Source organism: Lepisosteus platostomus, chromosome 8 (assembly GCF_059453375.1).
Source record: "Lepisosteus platostomus isolate fLepPlt1 chromosome 8, fLepPlt1.hap1, whole genome shotgun sequence".
NCBI classification, from domain to species: Eukaryota; Metazoa; Chordata; class Actinopteri; order Semionotiformes; family Lepisosteidae; genus Lepisosteus; species Lepisosteus platostomus.
In genome coordinates this window covers 26,982,407-27,006,003 of record NC_142618.1, presented here as the reverse complement: position 1 = coordinate 27,006,003, position 23,597 = coordinate 26,982,407, and the positions used below count along the sequence as shown (strand labels likewise).

At 31.4% G+C, this 23,597-nt stretch overlaps 1 protein-coding gene across 12 annotated transcripts in view; it reads left to right on the top strand.

Moving 5' to 3' along the window:
- Positions 1–18,568, top strand: part of LOC148657144 (pituitary adenylate cyclase-activating polypeptide type I receptor-like) — a 189,352-nt gene extending 170,784 nt beyond the window's left edge. For 7 of the 12 annotated variants that reach the window (XM_088643017.1, XM_088643014.1, XM_088643015.1 and 4 more), the window contains 4 exons: positions 7,651–7,734; positions 15,478–15,607; positions 16,778–16,819; positions 17,612–18,568. In XM_088643017.1, the coding sequence (XP_088499143.1) occupies positions 7,651–7,734; positions 15,478–15,607; positions 16,778–16,819; positions 17,612–17,821 (466 nt within the window). In that variant the 3' untranslated portion in view covers positions 17,822–18,568. The remainder of the gene's footprint in view (positions 1–7,650; positions 7,735–15,477; positions 15,608–16,777; positions 16,820–17,611) is intronic. The other 5 variants (XM_088643018.1, XM_088643020.1, XM_088643019.1 and 2 more) reach the window with 5 other exon arrangements.
- The last annotated feature ends 5,029 nt before the right edge of the window (positions 18,569–23,597 follow it).

Here is a 23,597-nt window from a genome sequence, read left to right as displayed (position 1 = left end):
CTTTCCTTCAATTCAAGGTGCATGATAGATTGCCTGTTGTAGTTTGAGGCACTTTATTGAAGTTAACATTTGAAAAAAATAAAGGTTTTCTAAAGTGTTAAATGAAAGAATGAATGAATGCAGTGGCTCTAAATCTGGGAAAAGTTTTAAAATATAAAATAATTAGTTTAATTATCTTAATGCTTTACACCACATTTTATTTTATTGATCCTTTCTCACCATTCATGTAATTTGAACTCAATTCTATTTATCATGTCACATTGCTGGAAGTGCAGTCTAGTACTCTCCACTGTAAATGCATGTTTACAATAAGTCTAGATTCTGTGTGCAGGTACAACATATGGACATTTTGAAGGTAAAACACAAGGGAATGTACACCACATTCATTTATAAAAACATACGTAATAAATTATCAAGAACCTTACCAGGTAAAATGAAGCAGTTGAGCTACATGCATTACTGTCACAAAAAAGAACATGACAAGACATGTTTGGCGACTTTTCTCACCAGAGTAAATCATAAATACATATTGAGTGTCTGTAATGGTGTCCCAAAATGGCTAATGGATTCTTTTTGATGAGGTTTCCGAGTAAATATTTTTGCTGCATCTGTACAGTACATATTGTACAACACATATTTACCCAAACAAATAAAAGACAGCTATATATATATATTTCTTATCCAGATATTTTGCTTAGATTGCTGTGTATTGCCGTAGGACCAAAGTATGAGGACTTGGTCTTTTTTTTTTCTTAATTTACTGTATTTTGTTTTTAATAACGTGGAATTCACCAATAGAGGGAGGCATTTTACTATAATTCCCTCTGCAGAACATGAGTACATTTGATGAGGTTTTAACTTATCACCTGATGATTTAACAATAAGCCATATTCTTGTGAGAATAGGATTTTTCTAATACTCATGAACTTTTAAATTTGAATTAAATGTATTGGTATAATGGTAGCACCCCCCTTGCAAAAAATTGTGGTTTTTATTACCTGAATTGACATTTCTACAATGAAGTATTCAAACTTAATAAAACAACATTACCTTTATTCTGAAAGCAAAAAAGAATTATACAGAGAAAATGGAAAATTCCTGAAAACATTTGTATCCTAATGACTTAGACTTAGTAGATGATATAGGTTTAATGTGTTAGGGTTTATTAGATCTAGAATTGTCATTCTACTGCTACTTTTAGTTGTGTATATTTTAAAATTATCCTGTAACAAATAACATTTTAATACTGTAATTAAGCCGTGTGATTAGGAATTAAAAAGGTTAAATAAAAAATCAAAGAATTGAGATACTGTACACTACAGAAGTACATAAATTGAAATATAAACATTTTATAAAATTAATAATTGCTGTTGAATTTCAGTAATAATGTGAGATGGTTTGATTCATACAGATATGTTTCAAGTGACTGCAATTTCAGTTTTCCTATGTGTATAGTTTTTTGTAGTGTGCATAATTGTTTCATGTGTTTTCACAGCTTTATTATTATGTGTGCAGCCTGTAAATATTTGATTTTAAAGTGGAGTGTTGTTCATCAAAGCACTGGAGTTTCAGCAAAAAAAAAAGATAAAACAATGTGTCAGGACTGTCTTCAGTCCATTTTCAAATTTATATTGCCTGCTTCCGTTGTAATTAAGCTTTCACACTGGGTATGTGCCCATTTCTCATTCAGTTCGCACTTTGTTGCCTTGTCCATATTTCAGTTTGCATAATATGGTGGAACGTCATATTAAATACCATAACATCTGTACAATATATAAAATAAAGCAAATCACTGTTAAAGAGCTGGTATGGATCAAACATACATTATGAGGTCTAACATTTTGTATCATATAAATAATATATCAAAAAGGAATTAATGCCATTATTCTGTATTAAGGATTTTACAAGTTTGATTTTGTTTTTTTGTGTTATAGGTTAAGCTATTTAATATAGAATTTTATGCTATATTTTATTTTGGGATAAAATGATAGATTAGCTTCATAATCTTGGTTTTTGTGATCGGAGTCCCCTAGTCTTCATTTTCACTTCCTTAATTAAACTAATAATGTAATTGAGTAGACCTTTTTAACTTTGTACTCTTTTTGGGATGTCATTTTCGCTTTGTAATATTATAAGGTAATATTATAAAAGGTAAGATGAAACAATTCAAAACTAATTGATACATTTTTAGTTATATTTTGTGTCAACACAGAACAAAAACCAGCAGGCAGTGGGACCACAAAGCCTTGGAGTGGATAGCCCTGAATTAACCTTTCTATGGTGAATTCAGGGCTATGGCTCAGGAGATACTAACCTGGTATAATACACTTTGTAGTCTATTCTCATCATATTTCAGAAGTAATACTTGCCCTGGTCAGTACCAGGATTGGAGACCTTCAAATAAAACCAGGTTGTTGCTCAAATGGTGTTGATGGAGCACTAGGTGGCACTCCTCCCTCTCTCCTAGAAAATTGCAAACAAATGCAATTGCCTTACTATGGTTGCAGCACAAGACCCTGCTAGGTCAATAAAGACACATTGGTATTTTATGAAGGATCAGTGTTAACTCCACTGCCCAAATTCAATTTGGTAATTAAGAGGTCAATGTTAAAATAAAATCCAGAAAACCTTGTGCCTGAACTGAACTGTACTGAACATAAGTAACAAAATTAAATGCTTTAAATCTATGAATAATTCAATAATGTTTTTAATAAGGCTTTAGTATGAGATCTGTATATCTAATAAAGTATCTTATAATATTAGTACATTTTATGTAATGTTTCAACAACCTATCTTAGAGACACTATATTTTCCTGCTAAATTTATTTAGAAAGAATTATAATAAGTTAAAGTAGTTTTAAAGGGTACATTTTATGCTACTGAGTGTTTACTCTTAACTTTACAGATTGAAGAGATTTATGTTCTATCCATCTCTGGATTGTCATATTCCGTGGGATAGTGTACAGCAGACATTTTCACTAGTAAAAGCCTAAAAAACAAATAGAGTGGAAGGGAAAAAAAGTACTTATCGAATTAATCTGAGTGGGAAATTAAAATACTCCAGGTTGAGGAATTATAAAATGCAATTTTGCAAAGGTAGTCAATTTAGCCACCCTTGCATAATACCATGGGATATTTAATTACTATAAGAAATTAAGATTTTCTAATGTTTTCAAATTGTGTAAGAACAATGGCAACAATTTTTGTGCCATGTGCTATACTCAGCTTTTTGGGAAATCGATTCAGTTGTAAATAATGTCTTGAATTGCAACTGAAATGACTACACAAAAAAGTGAGCAGCGATTTTTATTAATTTATTTTACATTTCAGTCAACATGTTTTCCAATTAACAGACAATTAAATAACTTACAATAACTTTGCCATATTACTCATTTCAACCATTCAGAGACCTTGAATGGTTTGCTCGTGTGACGTTTCATTAAATGCTCCTGGTATATTCCCTGAATAGTCAGCGACTTGGTCATTATTGCAAACATTGTGTAAATTACTGAAAGGGTGTATATAACATGAGTAATTAATAATAAAACAATTCAACTTAAAGTTGTCTGACCCATACTATGTTTTTGTAACATAAATGTGTTCTGCTATCACCAGCAGCAGTGCTAATTATCACCAGAAAACATCACTCGTTACTAATATTCATTATTAATCCACATTAATATACAATTTATAGTTGTGAAGCTTGATAATTATGAGTTGTCATATTATCTTTGTAGGGATGCTTGCTCTGAGCCATCTGGGTTGTGATTGGTTTTATAGATTTTCCATTATGTTCAGTTGTGTTAGCAGTCATAGTTGTTGTTGTTTAGAAGTGATCACGCAGGTGGCTCATTGTATGCAGCCAATCCAGTCTGAGTTGATCGTGGTTGCTTTATTTCATGTAGTGACACAGCTGCAATCTAGTAATGCTAATTGGATAGATGCCAAGAGACCCAACATCAACAATTATCACCAGGTTTATCTTCATTGTGATTGATCTCTAGAGATTTCAGAATAAAATTAACAAATTCAAGAATTAACTGTTGCTACCCTATAAGAGCTTGAACGCTTTGGCTTCAGACTATACAAGTAAACTCTTATCTCCCTAAACACTTGCCCATCATTTGCATTCTTTGGATAGTGGCCTTCTTTTTAGATCCCAGTATGAATCTCTCTACTGAGTACTGAGAGGTTGTGCTTTCTGTTCCTTTCTCCAAGGCTTTGAGTGCATCTCTTCTTTTTCTGAGTGCACAGCCTATCAAGATATTACATTCACATAGGATGATCATGTACTGTAGCTGTTTGGGGTTAATTATTTTATGTTGTGTTTTATATATAGTGTACCAAATGATGTAAAATGATGGTTTTTGTTGCAGTTTAAAATGCGACAAAAGAGCTGATACAAATATTTAGGAACTTGAAGTAGGATACTGACAGGGGAATGACAGGATAAATAAAGAAAATAGTTTAAGAAAAACTTCATACCACGTGGACATCGTACTAAGGAGTAAAAGTTTATTTTCCCTAGAAACTTCAAAGGTTTAACATGCTGCTGTTACAAATGTTACAACCTGTAGTATAATTTGTATGAAGTAGGTAATGGTGTGTTTTTAATGTCTAACGTGACTTAGTTTTAACTAAAATGTTGTTATTATTTTTAAAACTAGTATTCCAGGTACTTGGATTTAAAAGATGTATGTTTGTTTGTTTAAGCATGACCTTCAATATCTGGTGGACAGGATCTAACCTTTCCTCCAAACCTTTCCTTTTTTTGACTTGTTCACTATTTACATTTTGAAACTACCAATTTAGACATTTTGTATAGAATATCACAGTCTGCTCCAAAATATTGTAAAAAGTCTGGATTATTGTCTTTAAAGAAGCTGTGTGAACATGTTCTAGAAATTGTTCTTTACAATAAGAACTTGAAGTAACAGACAAAGGCAGGCCTCATGGTGCAGCATTTTTGTTTACGTAATCACAGTCTGTTGCTCAAAATTTAGAAACTAATGTAAAAACACATTAAAAGTGCTATTTCAGTTTTTTAGATCACATTTATGGTCTATTTTTTCTATTCAGATATAGTTAATAAGTTATAACTAGTTCTAGTTTCTGACCATTATTTTATATGAACTTGAAGAGCTAACATATTTCAATTACTGAAAGCAATTTATTTTCAATGAAGTCTCATCTGAACAAAAATATCAAAAACATTCCAAAGAAATTATAAGGGCAACCTTGATGATTATAGCTTTATATTCCTAAGTTTATTTATAATTTCAATATTTAACTAAATGCACTGATAAGTTTTTGTGGTGTTCTTAGATTACTCAGATATTATATCTATTTCTTATTATATGGAACACTTACAATAGTTATTATTGTCTAGTGTGGTGTGATTGAACTTTACTTGTTCTTTCAGTGTTCCCTTTGATACCTCAATGGAAAAATATCTCATCTTATTAATTTATCCGTATGCCCTGCCACTACTCTGAAAAATGTTACTCATAAACATACATCCACCTAATGTACATCATTTCTCCAAAATCAGTATGTTGCTGGAAAGAAGGGAGAAACATGGGATAGATCATAGGTAGGTATAATTTGCCATATTACTCATTTACAAAAGATTGTAACATAGTGAAGGGGTAGTCATGATTGTGCTTTGATAAACAACACTCCTCTACTTTGTAACTAACTAGTTCATCTGCAAAATGAAAAAGAAAATCCATTCTGTATAGTCATTGTCTTGCTGCAAGCACTCAGACATGTGGTGCTATAAAAAAATAAAACTAGTAGTGCCATAGCCCCATTTACAAGAAAAACAAACAAACACATGGACTCCATATTCTCCTTGTTTAACGTCTTGTCCTTAATATACATTTTAGATCTCATTGTGAAGTTAAGATGTACACTTAAGTTTCAGGAATGAGAAATTAATTCTACCGCAGTTAAAAAATTCAAATTTTCTCTTAGAACAGCACCCTGATCGAACCATTCTCTGGTTCATGCAGACGAAACATATTGTTTTACAAGCCCTGAATGGCAATGTTTGTTTGAGATACTATATTAAGACAAGATTAAGCAAGCATCTATGTCTGTAACCAAACAATTAGAGCACACATCTGTATACACCAAGATCAAATTGGCGACATTAGTAATTGATTTAAGTTTAATAGGAGGCATAAGCGAACATCATTTTTAATATTCAGGGAATGATCTTTGCTTTCCAATATTTTGTATAATTGACTTTAATTGTATTGTTTTAAATTCTACAAAATATGGCCAAATCCCTGTACTACACAGAGCTCTTAAAAACATTAGATTCCAACTGGATATGCCCAAAACATTTTCTGTGCTGTTCAGAATAACCATTTTATTGCTACCCATTAAAAAAAAAATACTGATGTTCTCAGGTTTTCTTTATTTCTTTTATGTGTAAGTCACTATTCCAGTATACTGTATGTAATAACAGTAGTAGTATGAAATGCTAGTTCATAAAATGAAACATCCCTTTTTAGTTTCTTGGCAGAAAATCATTGTAATATGCATAAGAATACATTAACATGTGTGCAGTATAGTATATAGCCTGGATTATTGTTACATGTATCCCACTCTAAATGAAATGGAGCACTCCATTTTTATAACAGTTTAAGTCAATACTTTGTTAAAGAGACAACATCAAAACATTCAGAATTAATAAAAAAGGCATGTTTTCAGTTTTTGCTTTAAACAATTTTATTTTACAATGCAGCTCATTTTTAGCGTGGCTTCATCGAGAATATCTAAAAAGGGGAACATTAGTACAGTATGTTTCAAATAAAATGCAGTGCATAGACCACTTAGATATAGCTTGTATGTTATGCAGTATAATTCTGCTCATCCAGTAAAATTGACATACTTTTTGTTGTTTTGCTGGTTTCTTTGTTTGTCAGAGTGAGTCGTGTTGTGTTATGTAAGTTTGAACACATTTATGAGGATTGGAAATAAAATAATAAAACTTTTAAACAGTATACCATTGGTATTAATAGCATGTGCTGTAAATGGGGCTGAAGTGTTTTGGGATATATTTCATGGAAACACAGGTAATAATTCTGACATCTTGAAAATTTCTCTAAAATTCTTATTTGACCTTCACAATATCATTTGCAGCTTGCAGCACAACAAACATATTTGATACCAACGTGCATTTCAATATTGTAGTGCTAAAACATCCACTCACAACTTGTTTTTCTTGGTGTTGTGATTAGTAATGGTATCTAATTGTTGCGTGTGATAATATCATTTTAAAAACATGCGCATATTCTATAAAGCTTCATGCTTCTATTAAATATATATTTTACCCAAATGTTCCTGTCTGTTTTATTTTGACTTTTATATCAACTTTCCTCTATGTATACACATTTGTTGTGGCTTTTTATGTCTTTAATGTCCTAATTCTTCAAGCAGTATAAAATAATTGGTTATAATTGTTATAAAAGATGGCAATGTTTATTTACCCATTATTACCCTTATGATTTTGCTTTGCTTAACACTTTGTTTCCTCTTTTATTTAATGTTTTATTTTGCAAGTGTTTTAATTGTAAGATAGCTTTCAATAAAATGTGTTTTCCTGAAATTAATCTTGAATGTTAACCTTGTCATATTTAGCAGCTGCGTTCAGAAATGCTACTGTAAGCCTAAGAGGGCTAACCATCATTCTTGCAAGATGTCAGAACTATCTACCATTACTCTGTAAGTGGACATACTTGCATAACATTAGTGTTTTTGTGAAGCATGAACATCTAGTTTTCCCAATCAATCATTTCCCATAAATGCGTGTTTTCTAAGTATTGTGTACTCATATTTCAATAATCTCCATTTTAAAGCATAATGAATGCCTTGCACACTGTATAACTCTGGGAGAAAAATGCTGAGAAATTTCCAAAAATGTATAATTGTGTTATATATATAAAGTATAGTAGTTGAGCTTTAATGATAAATGACGTTACAGAGAAACTAATTACAGAGAACCTAAGAAAATGAAAGCAGGTTATCCAGCTTATCAGTGTTTGTCACTTCCAAATACAAAGTTATTCTACTGTATCACAGATTCAATCCTAATTCTTAATTAATTTAGTATTTTTGCCTCTATTTCTGGATAATCTAGTCATTGATAATGTTCTGTGTGTAAAACATAATGTAAAAATAATATTTTTAACAACTTTTAGTTATATCTTTCTGATCCGTTAAGCTTGGGTGCTATTAAATCCACCTTATTTGTTTTCTTTACAATTTTGAAAACATAATTCAGATCTGCTTTTAGAAGTCTTTTACTCTGACCAAAAAACTTTTAATCCCTTTAGTCTCTCTTTGCAAATCATCTGTTCAAGCCCTGAAATGAGTCTTGTGTCTCTTCTCTGGAAACTGTTGAATAATTATTTATCCTTTCTGCAATGCGGGAACAAGAAATAAGCTCTACATGTGGTCTAACCAGCGCACTGTACAGTTTCAATATACTGTACAAGTAATTCTTTTAACTGATGTTCTAATACAGTACACTTCAAGTAACCTATCTGACTTCTTTATTGTTTCTTTGCATTGAGTAGGTGCTCGGTGAATCTGCACCAACTCCTGAACATGTTTCCCATTGTGCAATAAGTCTTTGTCACTCAATTATGATATACAATAATATTATTAGTTATGAATTAGTTATGAAAACAGTATTCTGCCAAGACCATACAATTGCAATATTTAACAAATCCGCATTGAATGAAATTCAAATTCTTCAACCATTACACTTTTTACCAGTATACTTATTATTAAAAACATTTCAGCTTTGATTTGTAAAGTTGTTTAAAATTTGGATTGTAAATATAGGTAGATGTGGCAAATTTGAGAAACAAATGTTTTCAAAATGCACAAGTTGTCAGTTTCATTATTAGTACATTTCTTGGATGTAATTCAGACACAGTAAGAATTTAAACAGGTATGAAAAGCATTTTTAATCTTTGTCTTAAAAAGTCAACAGAAGTATTACATCATTTAAAACATCTCAATAAAACAAATCAATTTACTCAATATAGTTTCTTAATTGAAATTCAGTATACAGTATAATATATGAGATGATTCAAACACTTGGATTAACAGTGAATATATCTGCATTTTTATATGCATTATGAAACAAGTGGTACATAAAGAACAAAAAGTCCTTGTTTTATGGTTTATGACAAAAAAATGTAATTTTAATTACTTATAGATGGTTTAGTGACCAATGCATGTTTAAAGCCAGATGGCAATTTGAATTGCCAAAAAGATAGAACAAAGACTGTTGTACAGATTATCTGTGATACATACAGTACTGTAGCTGAGCTTTGTTTGATTACTGTGAGCAGATGTTATCAACAGTGATTCATAATGATCATTCTACAGTATGTGAAATCTGAGAATATATTGAAATAGTTCCATACCAATGCTATTTCTTTTGATAGCATAATTCACTTTCTGTACCGTGTATACATTTCTAGCAAGATTTCTTTCTTGACTTTGTGTGCAGAACTCTCAAAATGATCATTTATTTATCAAAAAACAACTAGTAATTTGTTCTTTATGCTGTTTTCTACACAAACAAAACAGTGCATTTAGCATTGCTTCTGTTTTCTCACTATATTAGGTAAATAAAAGGTTTATTTAATCTTTTTCACTTCTAACTGCAAATGCAATCATCAACACAGAGACACATTTTCTACACAATGAGAGACCTATCTAGTCCAATTCATTAAAGTGTAACACCTCAGACTTATTTTGTACACTGCCACGGGGATGTCAGTGTTATTGAAAAACAGGCTTAATAACTCAGTAAAATAAATTCAGTCTTTTTTTTTTCCTGCGTAATCAGTGGTTAGATTATATTTATATAGATAAACAAATTGCAACCTAGTACACTTTAATGCACAACATAAGCGCAGCATAAATAAGAGTACTATTAATCTCTAATACCCCTATTGAATTCATTACATTGTCTTTTTGCAGGTCAGGTCAACATGTTTTAAGATGGAGAAATTTGCTTTGCCGGCAGGAATAAACATAATGCATTACGTAATACATTTAACAAAACATGAACCCAGTTTACAAATAAGAAACATAGATGCATAAATTGAACAAGTAAGCAGCTTTAAGAAATCATCACAATTTAGAAAGAAAGGATTTGAGTAATCAGAGTGCAGAAAAAAAAGTTTTAGATAACAATCAAAAGTTTGAATTAAGCAGATTACAGTTCTATTAAACCTAAATAGGAATTAGCTAAAATTCAAGGAGTGGTTGTGACAACATTGATTAAACATTGATTATCATTGATCATTGGTCACTGATTATATTGGCCTTCCACAGAAGTTTTCTGGGTGGAATTTTCTGGAGAAGAATAATCGGTGTTGCATTTAAGCTTCCATATTTTCCTCAAAGGTTAGCTTGTAATCAACAATAGTGCAGTGATATTTGTAAATGTTGATTATTTCAATTTCTTGTTCCTCAATGCCTTGGTTTTGTAACCGGTGGTTACATTCTATATTGAAGGACTTTATCTTTGGTATTTGGCATGAAGTTGAAGGAAAGTGTTGTTATGCCATTTAACAAAATAATTCACCACAGTACCATGCTCAGTGTCTGCAGCTTGGAGGAGACTGAGAATTACAGAGTCACCAGAAAACTTAATGATGTGTTTGTCCTCAAAAGGGCTTCTACGGCTGTCATTATAAAGAATGTACAAAAGTCGGGATAGAACACAGCTTTGGAGAGACCTGGTGCAAGAACAAAGCTACTCTGATATAAAACCATTTACCCTCACTGTTTGTGATTTGTTGATCGAAAAGTCTAAAATCCACGGTAGATTATCAAAATTTAGATTGACATTTGAGAGTAATCCCTCCACTAACAAGACTGGAAAGATATCTTGCCCTTACCATGCTACCATGCCCATGTTGTACTATGGGCTATACACATATATTCACTTCGAGAAATGACCTGAGGTTTCTAATTACCTCAGAGAGTCAGGACTTTGATTCTACATCTCATCTGAAGGACAACGCCGTTTTACAGCGTACTATACCATCTCTATACCGGGGCATTAGGACTCACACAGACTGCAGGGTCCCCACTGGCCCTACAAACACCTCTTCCAGCAGCAACCTTAGCTTTCCCAGGAGGTCTCTCATCCAGGTACTGGCTCACACCTACTTGGTTTCAGTGGGTTGCCAGTTGTGAGTTGTGGGGTGATATAGCTGCTGGCATTATGATGTTGTTTCAAAGAGAGAACCAGACAACTATTTTGCTTTCAAGCAATCAGTTACAGCAATATTCACTTTTAAATAGAGCTATGGCTCTCCATGGAGAAGCCCTGCTGATACTGCTTAACCCAAAGAGGATGTAGATGATTCTGTACAGAGAGGTGAGACATTTGCTTGCTATTAATGTAGTCTAGGTGATTCCTAGACGAGAATGCTGTGGAGCCTACAAGGACTTTAATTTACTTCACTAGCAAGATGAACAGGCCCTGCTGCATTTAGTATAACTGGTAAAAGTGTAAAAACATTGGAAAACCCTCCCAAGGAAAAGCCAATAGTACACGTGTGTTAGAACATGCAACATTGCTCCTACACTTTGACAACAGCTGACCAGTGACTTGACACAAGAAACTTGGTCAGAAGAAACTACTGGAGTCTCTGCATTGATTCCACCCAGATCCAGGATGTCCTCTACATGGTTGTGGGCACTGTATTTTGATAAGAGCATTAAACATTGGATGGACAATGTACATTACATTTAACCTCACATTAGATACACATTACAAAAAGTATATCTTGCGATGTATAGATAAAAAATATGGTACATTTGAACCTAAATACATTATTATGTTCAACTAGATGTTTTCGTTTTGAAGAATTACTTTGTCAAGCAAGGATTTTGATAAACAAATAAAGTGATTGTAATCTCATGTTTGTCCCAAACACAAAATTTGTAATATGAGATATGACAGATTAGCTTAAATTCTTTACCATCTCATCAGCTAAAGATGGAGGAAATACCTGTCTTTTTGAAAGGGCTTTTACTTTGTTTTCCTGTTGCTGATGACTTTGAGCAGAAAGGTTTTCGATTTGTACTACAACACCTTTTCCACATGAACCAACTTCCATACCTACCTCAGTTTTGTATGGAAAACAACTGTACATACAGTTTTGTATGTACTGATTAAAATACAAAAAGCCAGTGCCATCCAGTGTAAAATCTGGAAAATATCTATTGCAAATATCAACAACAAATATTACTTGGATGTTGGTTTAAAAAATGGAATGCAGAGTACTTATTTTATATGTTTTTTTAATTTATAAGATCATTTTAATTTTTTTAAATCATTTTTAAATCTGGATTATTGCATGGAATTTCCCACAGTTTACTCCTGAGTTGCCAATAACAGAAAGTGCAAAGGTTGTGCTTAAGGGAAAAAAATCAGTGTTAAATGTGTGTAATAATTTTGATCAGAATTTACACATAAGTACATACATAAGTACAATTAAATATAACTGGAACTCACCATATTTAGTAGAACATTGTCTTCATTTTGGGATGTTACTCATAATAAAAAAGTTTTAAGTTTTCTAAATATGATGAGATATACTTTTAATTCTACACATTGTATTGTTAATGTCATTATTCATTAAACGTGAATTTTAGTACATACAGTACATGTAAATCAATGTTTAATGTGTCACTCTGTTGAAATGCAATTGTATTTTATTTGTAATAGTTCTCTCCAAATCTGAGATATTATATTGTCCTTTCTATAAATTTAAAGTTACATTTTATCTACATTGATACAAAATATTAGCATTAAGACATCATACGTTTATCCTTTGTGTGTTTTGATGCATTGATACAGTGCCTTGCAAAAGTATTCAGACCCTTGCAATTTTCAGATTTTACAAAACATACCCCACTCATTCAGAGAACAAAAAATAAGTAATACAGATTTAACATGAAAGAAAAATGTAAATGTCATGATTATGTAAGTATTAAAATCCTTTGTTTGGCAAACCCCTAACCCTAAATTACCTTAAAGAAATTACCTTAACAAGCTTCTGCTTGTGTGCAAAAAAATCAGTTTACCTGATTTGACAATAAATACACCTTTCCCTGTAAGGTACAGTAATTCAGTAAGGTAGTGGATATCAAGCAATAATTCAACCATGAAGACCAAGAAGGATTCAAAACAACTCAGAGATAAACTTGTATAAAAGCACAGATCAGGAGAAAGGCATAAAAACTTTAAAAATGGATTGTGAAGTATATCTTTGGGAAATGGATTATCATATCCATATAATGGATAAGAAATGGTGTATCATATCACCCAAACAAAGCTTGTCTGTGGTCGTCCCTCCTGACTAGCCACACAAAGAGGAAACTGCTTCAGGATGCAACTGTTCTAGTGCTGTTTCTCATCAGCAGGGACTAGGAAGCTTGAGAAGACTGTATGGAGCATAGACGTACCAGGGCAGTGATCCATATTAAAAGGCCAAATCTACACTGGAGTGGCTTAAGAATAAGAAAGTTAATGTCCTTGAGTGGGGGTGGCATGTTGCTGCAGTAGTTAGCATTGCTCATCTGTATGGAGATTGAACTGTTCCCTTTGTGTTCGTGTGTGTGTTCGTCGGTGTCTAGGTTTCCTGCTACAGTCCAAAGACATATTCATAGGTGAATTGGCTTTTGGGGAAAAAAATAGTCCTAGAGTGTGTGTTCATGGACATGGACATGTGTCCTGCCCCGGGCATACCCTGCCTTGAGTCTGTTGCCTGCCGGAATAGGCTCTGGCTCCCCCATGACCCTGAGTTGGATAAAGTGGTCAGAAAATGGGTGAATGGATAGATGGATGTCCTTGTGTGGCCCAGTCTTGATTTGAATTCTATTAAGAATCTGTTCAAAACTGCTTCCCAAATATGATCTCCAAGCAACTTGAGAGAACTTGAGCATACTGTATTTGCCAAGACCATTGGACAAAAGCTGCATCAAGCTGGTGTGCACAGTTGGTAGGGTAAAAAAAAAACTTGCTATAATTTCTTCCAGTGAATATTAATTTCACAGTGATGGATACTTATGCAATTAACATTAATTTTTTTTCTCTATAGTTTTTTATAGCATTTACTGTAACATTTCTTACCCTTAGATGTCTTCAGTTTTGGCACTCATGTTTTCAATAAAAGATTAAGTTAAAAAATATTTGCATCATTTTGTAATCTCATAAAATGGCACACCATAGGGAGGTTCTGAATACTTTTGCAAGGCAGTATATGTAATTACTTTCCATATTGTTGTTTACCTATTTTTAAAGAGTCCGGAATGTTTTATGTTTTTAAATACATTTCTCTTTTAAGTATTCCTGCTACTAAATATTTAAACATTTGCCTTGCTTACTATTACTGTCATCATTTGGTTCCTGTTTTTTATTCTTTCTGCAGGAGTAAAACATGAGTTTCATGTAGATAAATGGTTCATATAATTTGAATTTCTGTGTCAAATAAGTTTGATTTTATTTGCTTTCATTGACCATGAAGCCTTAAAGCAATAAAAGCAGACAATAATTATTGATATAGAAAATAAGTAAAAAGGTCACATTTTAGAAATGACTGAATAAAACTTTGTAGATATAATAAACCATGTATTTAAAAAATACAAAGTGTTGTAAAAGGAAATATCAATGTTAAACATACAAAACAAAAGAGAATATACTGTATATTTCATATACCTACAGTCTCTAAAAAAACAAACAAACAAACAAAAAAAAAACAAACCTTAAAGTGTAACTAAAATAAACTATATAATTTAAGGGCAGGCATAAAATCTATATCATCTTCCTAGTTGAAAAACACAAGTTGTTGATACTATACATTTGTTCCTAGTTTTGCTTTTATGTGTATTAAGAAGAAATGTATCTACAAATGTTAATCTGCTAAATCTCATTTCTCTCTTTTTCTTTAATAATACAGTATAAACAACAAAATATTCAAAATACATTCTAATCAAGATTTTTATACTGTATTACAACTAGATTATTTCCAGTTTAACCCCCCAAAATAAAATACTATATTTTTACTTTTATATTTCAAGATGTTGAAATTAAATTAAAATTAAATTATTTTAACTAATGTGTCATTAATAACAATTACATTAGGGAAGTAGATAGTAATTTCCAGGGTCATGTCTCTATACAAGTATTACAAGTATCTTTGAAGACAAAAATTTCAAACTTGAAATTAAGAAAAAAAGCTAAATATTATTAAGTCTTCTGCTTCTCAAATTAACACTCATGAATAGTGGGAAAAATGGGTGATGGACTTGATCTCACCAATGGAAAACATTCCGCTTATTTATCAAAATTTACTTTTACAACATGTTTTGAAATCACAAAATATGTTTAAAAGACAATAACCTACCATATTTTCTTTCTAACAGGAGACTAGCCCGTTCAACTCTGCTTTTGATCCCTTTGTTTGGAATTCACTACACTGTGTTTGCCTTTTCTCCTGAAGATGTCAGTAAGAGGGAAAGGCTTGTGTTTGAATTGGGCCTGGGATCTTTTCAGGTAAAAAAAGTATCTTAAAGTTGTTTTAATAAAATCTTCCAACACAGAACTTTGAGCTACTTTATATCCTTTAAAATGTAACAGAAATTGGGAATGTTACAGTACAGTATATCTGTTATATCAGAACTCACTCTTACACACACAGCTTGGATGTGAACATCTGAAGTTGTATGGCTCACATGGGTAAAAATACATATTGCTACACATTTTATTATAAACTTTATTCAACCTATAATTTTAGGTTTTAACAAGACCTATAATTCTTTTTTTTCTGCTATCACAAGCTGACAGGAATTATCTAATAAACCAATTCAAAATTATCTTCCATAGATAACCAAAATAAATATGAACTCCGATATTTTACTTGATTTGTTAAGATAATAGTCAAAAGAGTTTTGTAATTTTAGAATTATCAAAGTGAACTTCTACAAATTTTAATAGTGAATTCAAATAAGCTAGTAAAAGACAGGTAATGAAATTGTTGCTGTATTTTTTATTGATGGTACTAAAATATTAACGATAACATAAAAAATATTTTGCAGTTATTCTAGTCATATTTTAAATTGTGAATAAATCTTTAAAATATATTTTTAATTTAATACATTTGGAATTTAATTGTTAGATAAGACATGACATGCAATTTTAATCCAACTATGCAGTAGTGAGTTCCTCAATGTTATGTATACAATTTAATTTCCTCTGAGATACAGTAATTGTTCCTGCCTGCTAAAATTGTTCAAAGGAACTATACCAACCCACCTGATACTACATGAAGATGTAGCTTGGATCCTGCCTAGGTAATACATGCAAGGAAAAGTTACAACCCTTCAGGTTTCAAAGGTTTCTTCAATGAGTTCTAAAATATATTTTCAATCATGACTAAGACAACAAGTGGTTCAATTCAGTAAGAGCCCAGCTGAAATTAACCCAAAATATACAGTTAATATCTTTGTCCAGCATAAGCTTAGTATACAGTACAGTATATGCAGCTTTGAATGCCAAAGCTGTTGATTACACCATTGACAAGATAAATCAATCACAATAACTTAACACCTAAGCTAAATGGATTGATAAGTGGAAGCCAATATGAGTAGAAAAGTTACCAGCATAATCCTGAGCTATTCAGTTACTTACATATACAGTATAACATTTTGTTTTTTGTCCCTTTAGGGTTTTGTTGTGGCAGTTCTATACTGCTTTTTGAATGGAGAGGTAAGTTCAAACATCTCTACATTAATCTTATGACTTGTAAATTCCAGCTCTTTATGCTGTGATTCTTTTTTAGATACTATATCATTTGCACAGAAAAGTAGTTTATGTAATTAAGCATAAAACATATAAAAATGCACTTTAAAATTCACAGTCCAAAATTTATCAAGCTAAATAAGCTGCATGCAAGCCAGAGTTTTCATATTATGCTGTTGTTAGCATAGTTGTGTTAGTGTTTATGCAAGTCCATCAGACCAAAAGAAGGTAATTAATTTTTATTTCAGTTTTAAATACATTAGAACATCTAAAATCAAACTGATGCCACCAATAAAACATCTTAAGTTGTATGTTTTAAATACTGAATTTATATTCATAATCTTAAATTACATATGTAATATACAGTAACAATCCATCATAAATTATTGAAAAAATAACTTCATTAATTTATACAAGACAAATATTATTTTCTTAATTTAGATTAAAGTGGTATGTTTGAATTGTAGAACATCGTTTAAATTAGTGCAAATACATTTTTAAATACTATTGTCATTATAGACTTTTACGTTGTTCTGGTTGATGCACTTTTACCAGCTGTCTGTTGTGCAGACATTACAAATATTTCCTATATGCACCAGGTTCCTTTTATTTCATCCATTAGTCCAATGCAGTATAGTGTTCATATTAAATTATTTTCTCTAGTAATATGTAGGAAGTTAAGTAGGAAAAGTAAGATTGAGAACTGTAAACCAGCGTGCACCTTTACAGCTAAGTACATTAAAAAATGACCTTTTCAAGTTTCTCCCTAAAGGTGCAGTCGGAAATAAAGAGGAAATGGAGGAGCTGGACAGTCAACCGGTACTTTGCTGTGGATTTGAAACATCGTCATCCATCACTGGCGAGCAGCGGAGTGAACGGGGGGACGCAACTGTCCATTCTGAGCAAGAGCAGCTCTCAGATTCGGATGTCGAGCATAAATGCGGAGAACCTGGCGACATGAAGTGCTAAATGACATCTGTCAATATGTTCTGAGAGAAAAGTACAAGCAGGTGGCACTACATTCCTGGTGCCTCAAGAGTGAAAATGACAAACAAAGGAAAGCATGGATATTTCTTGTATATACCATACCACTGAAAGATCCATCTCATTTTATGCAACTGTGTACAGCAGATCATTACATTCATTTACTTTAAAGCAATTCACAGTCTTTAAGTGTTTAAAACTCTTGCTTAAATTCACCCTTCTTGGGCAGAATCAAAACATCTAGAACATTTGTAAGGAAGTAAATGGCACAAGAAAATGTGTTGTACACGTTTAGAGAAAAATAAGTAAATTAACTTCTAGTCTGAAAATAACTGGTTATTAAGCCATTTTCAGCTGCAAAAATTCCATTTACAGAATCACAGCACAGGAGATTAGCTGAAATGAAACACCTGTAAATAATCACTCATCCAATATAATTAGCTAATTATAGGCTTCTGTTAACTTCATCAATAAATTTATAAGTTCTTGGCAGCCATTTCATTACATTCAATCTTATTTTACAGACCCCTTCAGCAAATATGTGAATGGTTAAAGACTTTACTGTGAACAGAAAGGCCATACTAGATGTGTTTCACAAGCTTGGATATGACACAAAAAAACAATGAATGATTTGTACTGTAGGTCAAAAAGAATATTAAAAGCAAGGATAAACTCACTGTGATCAAGATATGAAATATTTCACAGGATACAAAGGACAAAATTTTAGACATACACGTAAAAAATACACACAGAGAAAGAATATTGTTGCTCAAAAAAAAATTAAAATATGAGTAGTTCTTTCAAGGAGTACAAGAGGATTTATTTGGCTGTAAAAAAGCCATAAACCTGGAGGAATTCAGCCAGGATTATGAGTGAAACGCAAATTAACAGGTGAACTGCTAATCTTTGATAAAATGCTAATTTATCAATCAATAATGCACTCCTCCTGAAGTGCTGTTCAGAGTTCATAGATAACACTGGTTTTAGGAAGGTATTGTGTCTAGTTCCGGACAGAGGAAATTAAAAAAATATTACACTCATGACTAAGAAACATGAGTGTCATGTATATACAGTAAAGTATATAATGTAGGTTTGTTGTTGTTTTTTTTTCTTTGTGATATTTTGTGAAATTCATGTGATAATCCTATTTTACATTGAAAATGCTACTGGAGTCCAATCTGTAGAGTCTTTATTTGGTGTTCTAAAACAAAATGTGTTTTAATACATTTTTAAAATGTAATATATTCATATTATTTTTAGATTATTAAAGAGGCATCACTACATAAATGTGCATTTAATAGCTGATTAAATAGTCTCTTGAATTGCTTTATGGAGCCTCTACTTCTAAAAAATAGTATTACACTACTTCAGGTGAAAATTGTATTCATTTGCTTTGCTTTATCACAATAATATGCACAATTGCAAGTTGCTTCACAGGTATTACTTTAGCTTTTCAGAATCCCTTATGTATTCAGTGTATAGATTGCAATTGTTTAAGTCCTCAAATATACTTGTGCAAAGGCCATCAGAACACTGCTTTAGTTTAAACTACTCCAAAGATTTTAAAAAAATCTGATAATTTCTTATGTTGTATAATACCACTGTTTTCGGTTTGCAGGTTGCAACCTATAAAAATTTTACAATTGATGTCAATCCAGAATCTTCTTTCTACCGATTATTCTCTACAGATTTGCTTTTATGAAATATCAGTTCCAAAGTGCCTTTTAGAGTAAATCATAAACAGTATTCATTTATTTGAATTAGAATTTCAAATAAATATTTTTTATTTCAGGAAGAAAACAAGATCTCATATAAAAACATCTTTCTATATTACAAAAGTGCTTTTATTATGCTTAATCAATGCTATAAACCAAGAGGCCTTTAAAGTATTTTAGCTGATTTTGGTTATGGCTGAATACCTTTTTTTGATCTTATATTATTTTTTATCTTCCTTGCTGAAGATGAAACTGATGGAAATCTTTGACCAAAATCTCAATATTCATACTATTGTTTTTCAAATGGTCTCATTTTAGCATTTTATGTATTTCATTTTGCACGGTGGTCTTGAACAGTGGTGGTCTTTTTATTACTGATGGTAATAATCACAACAATAAAGATGTTTTATACATACTGAGAATAAGACACCTGTATATACATTAAATCAATGATAATCTTGGAAGTAGTCTTAAATACTATATTATTTATCATATTAAATGCATGTTTATTGTTTTCATGTTCCTATAACTTAGTCTGCTTTATGGCTTCCTGTTTCTTTAGTTTTATTTGAAATAATTTATTTAAAATAAAATTCAGTCTCTGCTAAATTATATTTTCTCTTGGAAACCCATAGTTGAGTTTAAAGGACCTTTAAAGAAATTTCATTTAGTAATGAAGAACAGTGTAAAACCCTATTTGCTGTGTGCAGTTAAAACTGTATCTTTTACACTGTCAATTCTGGAATTAAAAATGTTGGGAAAGGTGGAAAATATTTTTTTCTTCAAAGCATAAGTAAAGCAACTTTGATTTTCTTTATTCATTTTGTTGTATTTTGTGATGGATAAAATGCAGGCGGTGAATTCCATGTTACACATAGTCTTAGATACTGAATGTGGTTTTATTATTAGTAGTATTCACACAGATTCACAAAAATATTAGGAATATTTTTTTTAAGGAACAGATACTTACATTGAATTTACTAGATGACTTACAGCACTTAGTTTCTTGTATATATTTCTCCATTTAATGTTGCCCTGCACAGTATTTGCACTCATTCCCTGATACCTGAAGTTAACACTCACCTATGGAATTTAAAGCTGTTTCCTCCATGTGTCATAGCCGACTACGCATATCTTTACTGGTTACTTCTCATACTACTAGTTTGCAAGATAAAACTGCATTGAATTATTATCCTAATGGCACAAAAAAACTAATCTGATGAAAATATCTAATATCAAAAGTCTATTTTGACTTCATTTAATTGACACTTGTTTATTCTGCTAATAGAGACCTTCTTAGAGACCCCCTTGTGGATGTATTAACTTCTCCTTCTAAATATATTAAATGTGGATCAGAGCTTTGAAAAGATAGCTAATTATCCTGATTAATTATTGTATAAACTATAGTACATAATTAGAAAAACAAAAAAGTGAATATTCCGAGTACTGTATTTTACATTTGACACTCAGCTTGTATGAAGGAATAATCACTATATTTATAATGATTGTACTTAAAGGAACTAAGCACAGTCATCAAGAAGCTTATACTAAGATAAAAAGGCAATTCTGCGAATGTGTTGCTTAGAAATAAAACTAAATCTACCGTATTTGTCTGAATTTTGAATTATCTTGAATACAGAACAGAATAAGTTCCAATTCACAAAATGCATTTACGAAGGCACAACCAATTTGTATGATAAAAATGGAGAACTAGAAAAACAACATATTTGTTGTGCTTCTTCTCATACTAACATAAAGAGGAAAAAAAAACACTACAGAATCACACCAGAACCAAAGATGGTCAAGAAGCAGAGATTATCCTAGTTTTTGTTGTTTTGAGTGGACTAGAGATAGCAGTACGTACATTTTCTTTGTATAGCAACTATTTGTGAAATGCAGTTTTAGAAATATTTGATTTGCTACATTCAGTTGTCAGTTTATGTTATAAGATTCAATAGAAACATTTTTTTAAAACATTGATAGGATGAGGTTTGAAGGCTTCTTTCAGTAGTGATGTCAAATATTCAGTTATTCTATTAACAGATTGCTGAAGTAACACTTTTAAGTAGTGATTGTAATAGCATAAATGTTAAAAGCAAGGCATTGTAGCTGGTGACAAGTACAGAGGTAACATTGGTGAAAAGCAAAAGCAAGTTTCAATTTAAGATAATATTTCAGTATTTTCTAAATGGAGTGGTGATAGATGCAAGTGAATAGAATTATCTATCAGTGCTTAAAATATATTTTCCTGGTAATACTGTTGTAAATGTTCAGCCTACTGTAAATGTCATCGTATTTAGAAAATGAAACATGCATCTATGGTGGTTTAATTTCTTCCCAAATGTAACATATCTGAACAGCTACTAGATTTGATGTAAAAAGTAGAGGACTGAGATGCTGAAAGTGTTTCCATCTTAAAACTGTTCAATTCAGGGAGATTTTACTGAATGTACCAGTATGGCCTTAGATAAACAGTTATGTTGCAGAAAGAAGTAAAGAACCCACCTTTGATGTATAATATATAATTAGATGTTGTGCATGCTTTTAAATATTTCTGCTGTACAGTTATTCAGATTTTGTGACTGTAGTAACACCAGCAATCATTCTGAATCTTAACACACGGACAGAACGACCATGTCTTAAAACTGTTAAAAAAGTAGAATGAATGGAGAATTGTGGGGGGAAAAGTATCTGCTGGATATTTTTTCTCAATTATGAATTACTAACACATAATAAGACATTGAGAGTCATAGTGGTGAAAGGTGCACAGTATATGATTATATTAGATTAAAAAATGAATGAATTCTTACAAATAAGTAGATAGTTGATGGCATATTAAAAAAAACAATCCTAAAAGACTTCTGGGGCCCACATTGGCTCTACAGTAGTTATGTATTGCATGATTTAGACCTAAACTTCTGTTATTACATACAGTTCCCATATGCCTTCAGATTCAGTAATCCTTATAACAAACCAAAACGATTATGAACTGTTTTGGCTAAATCCTTGATTTTAAAGGTTTAAACAGTCTAAAAACAGACTATTTCCTGGGTTTAAAAAAGGGTTTAAACACATTTTGGCAATATTAATCACCAAACCATTGGTAGAGTGTATAAAATAGATTAAAACATCTTAAATTGGTTTATACATGAATAGTTGTATTATTGGATTGATTCAAAAAGTACTATTTTAGATTTTAGGAATATTTATAATTTTGGGATTTTTAATACTAATATTTATATACACCACTAACAAATTTTCTGATAAACATAAAACACAAAGCTAATACAATATTTATATAACAGCTCAGCTTTCACTATATTAGGACTGTTTGTTGCAAAATGAACAATGAAAAAAATCCCATAATATCTTTTCAATAAAACCACATTTTTGAAAGTTATGGCTGAAACAAGCAACATTTTGAATATCCCTAACAGTTTTGAATATCCCTAACTTAGTGTAAATCAAAATGGTCAATTGTTATGTGGAGGATAATTGTGTAATATTTAAATTTGAATGTAACCCATGTACAGTTATTGTAACAAAATATTTTCTCTGTTGTTGGAATCAATTGCCTGCTGTTTTTCACTGTGATGTTGCTGTGAAATTGTTTGATCTATATATATATATATTAGAGGTTTTGTACATGACTGAAATATTGACTTCAACTGCAATAAATGTTTTTGACAGTGGAATAAACATTGTGAACTGTTTATTACCCCAAAACAAAAAAGTTACTATGCTTTTTTAGAATTAAATGCTTACATTATGAAAAATATGGTTCACTATAATTCTGATAAACAGGGTGAACAGGGTGTTGCAGCTCAATTGCAATAATTCCTGCTTCTAATTCATATTTTTAAACTTTCCAGTTCCAACTTAAAGCCAACTTTGAAACACCCCTTCTTAAGTTTTTTTTTTTTTACTTTGGGTTACTTAATATTTCTCTCCTTTGAATTTAAGTACATCTTCCAATATTGTCAATAATAGAATTTTACTAAATCGTATGAAAAATCATCTGATAGTTCTCTTAAGTTGTTTGCTTC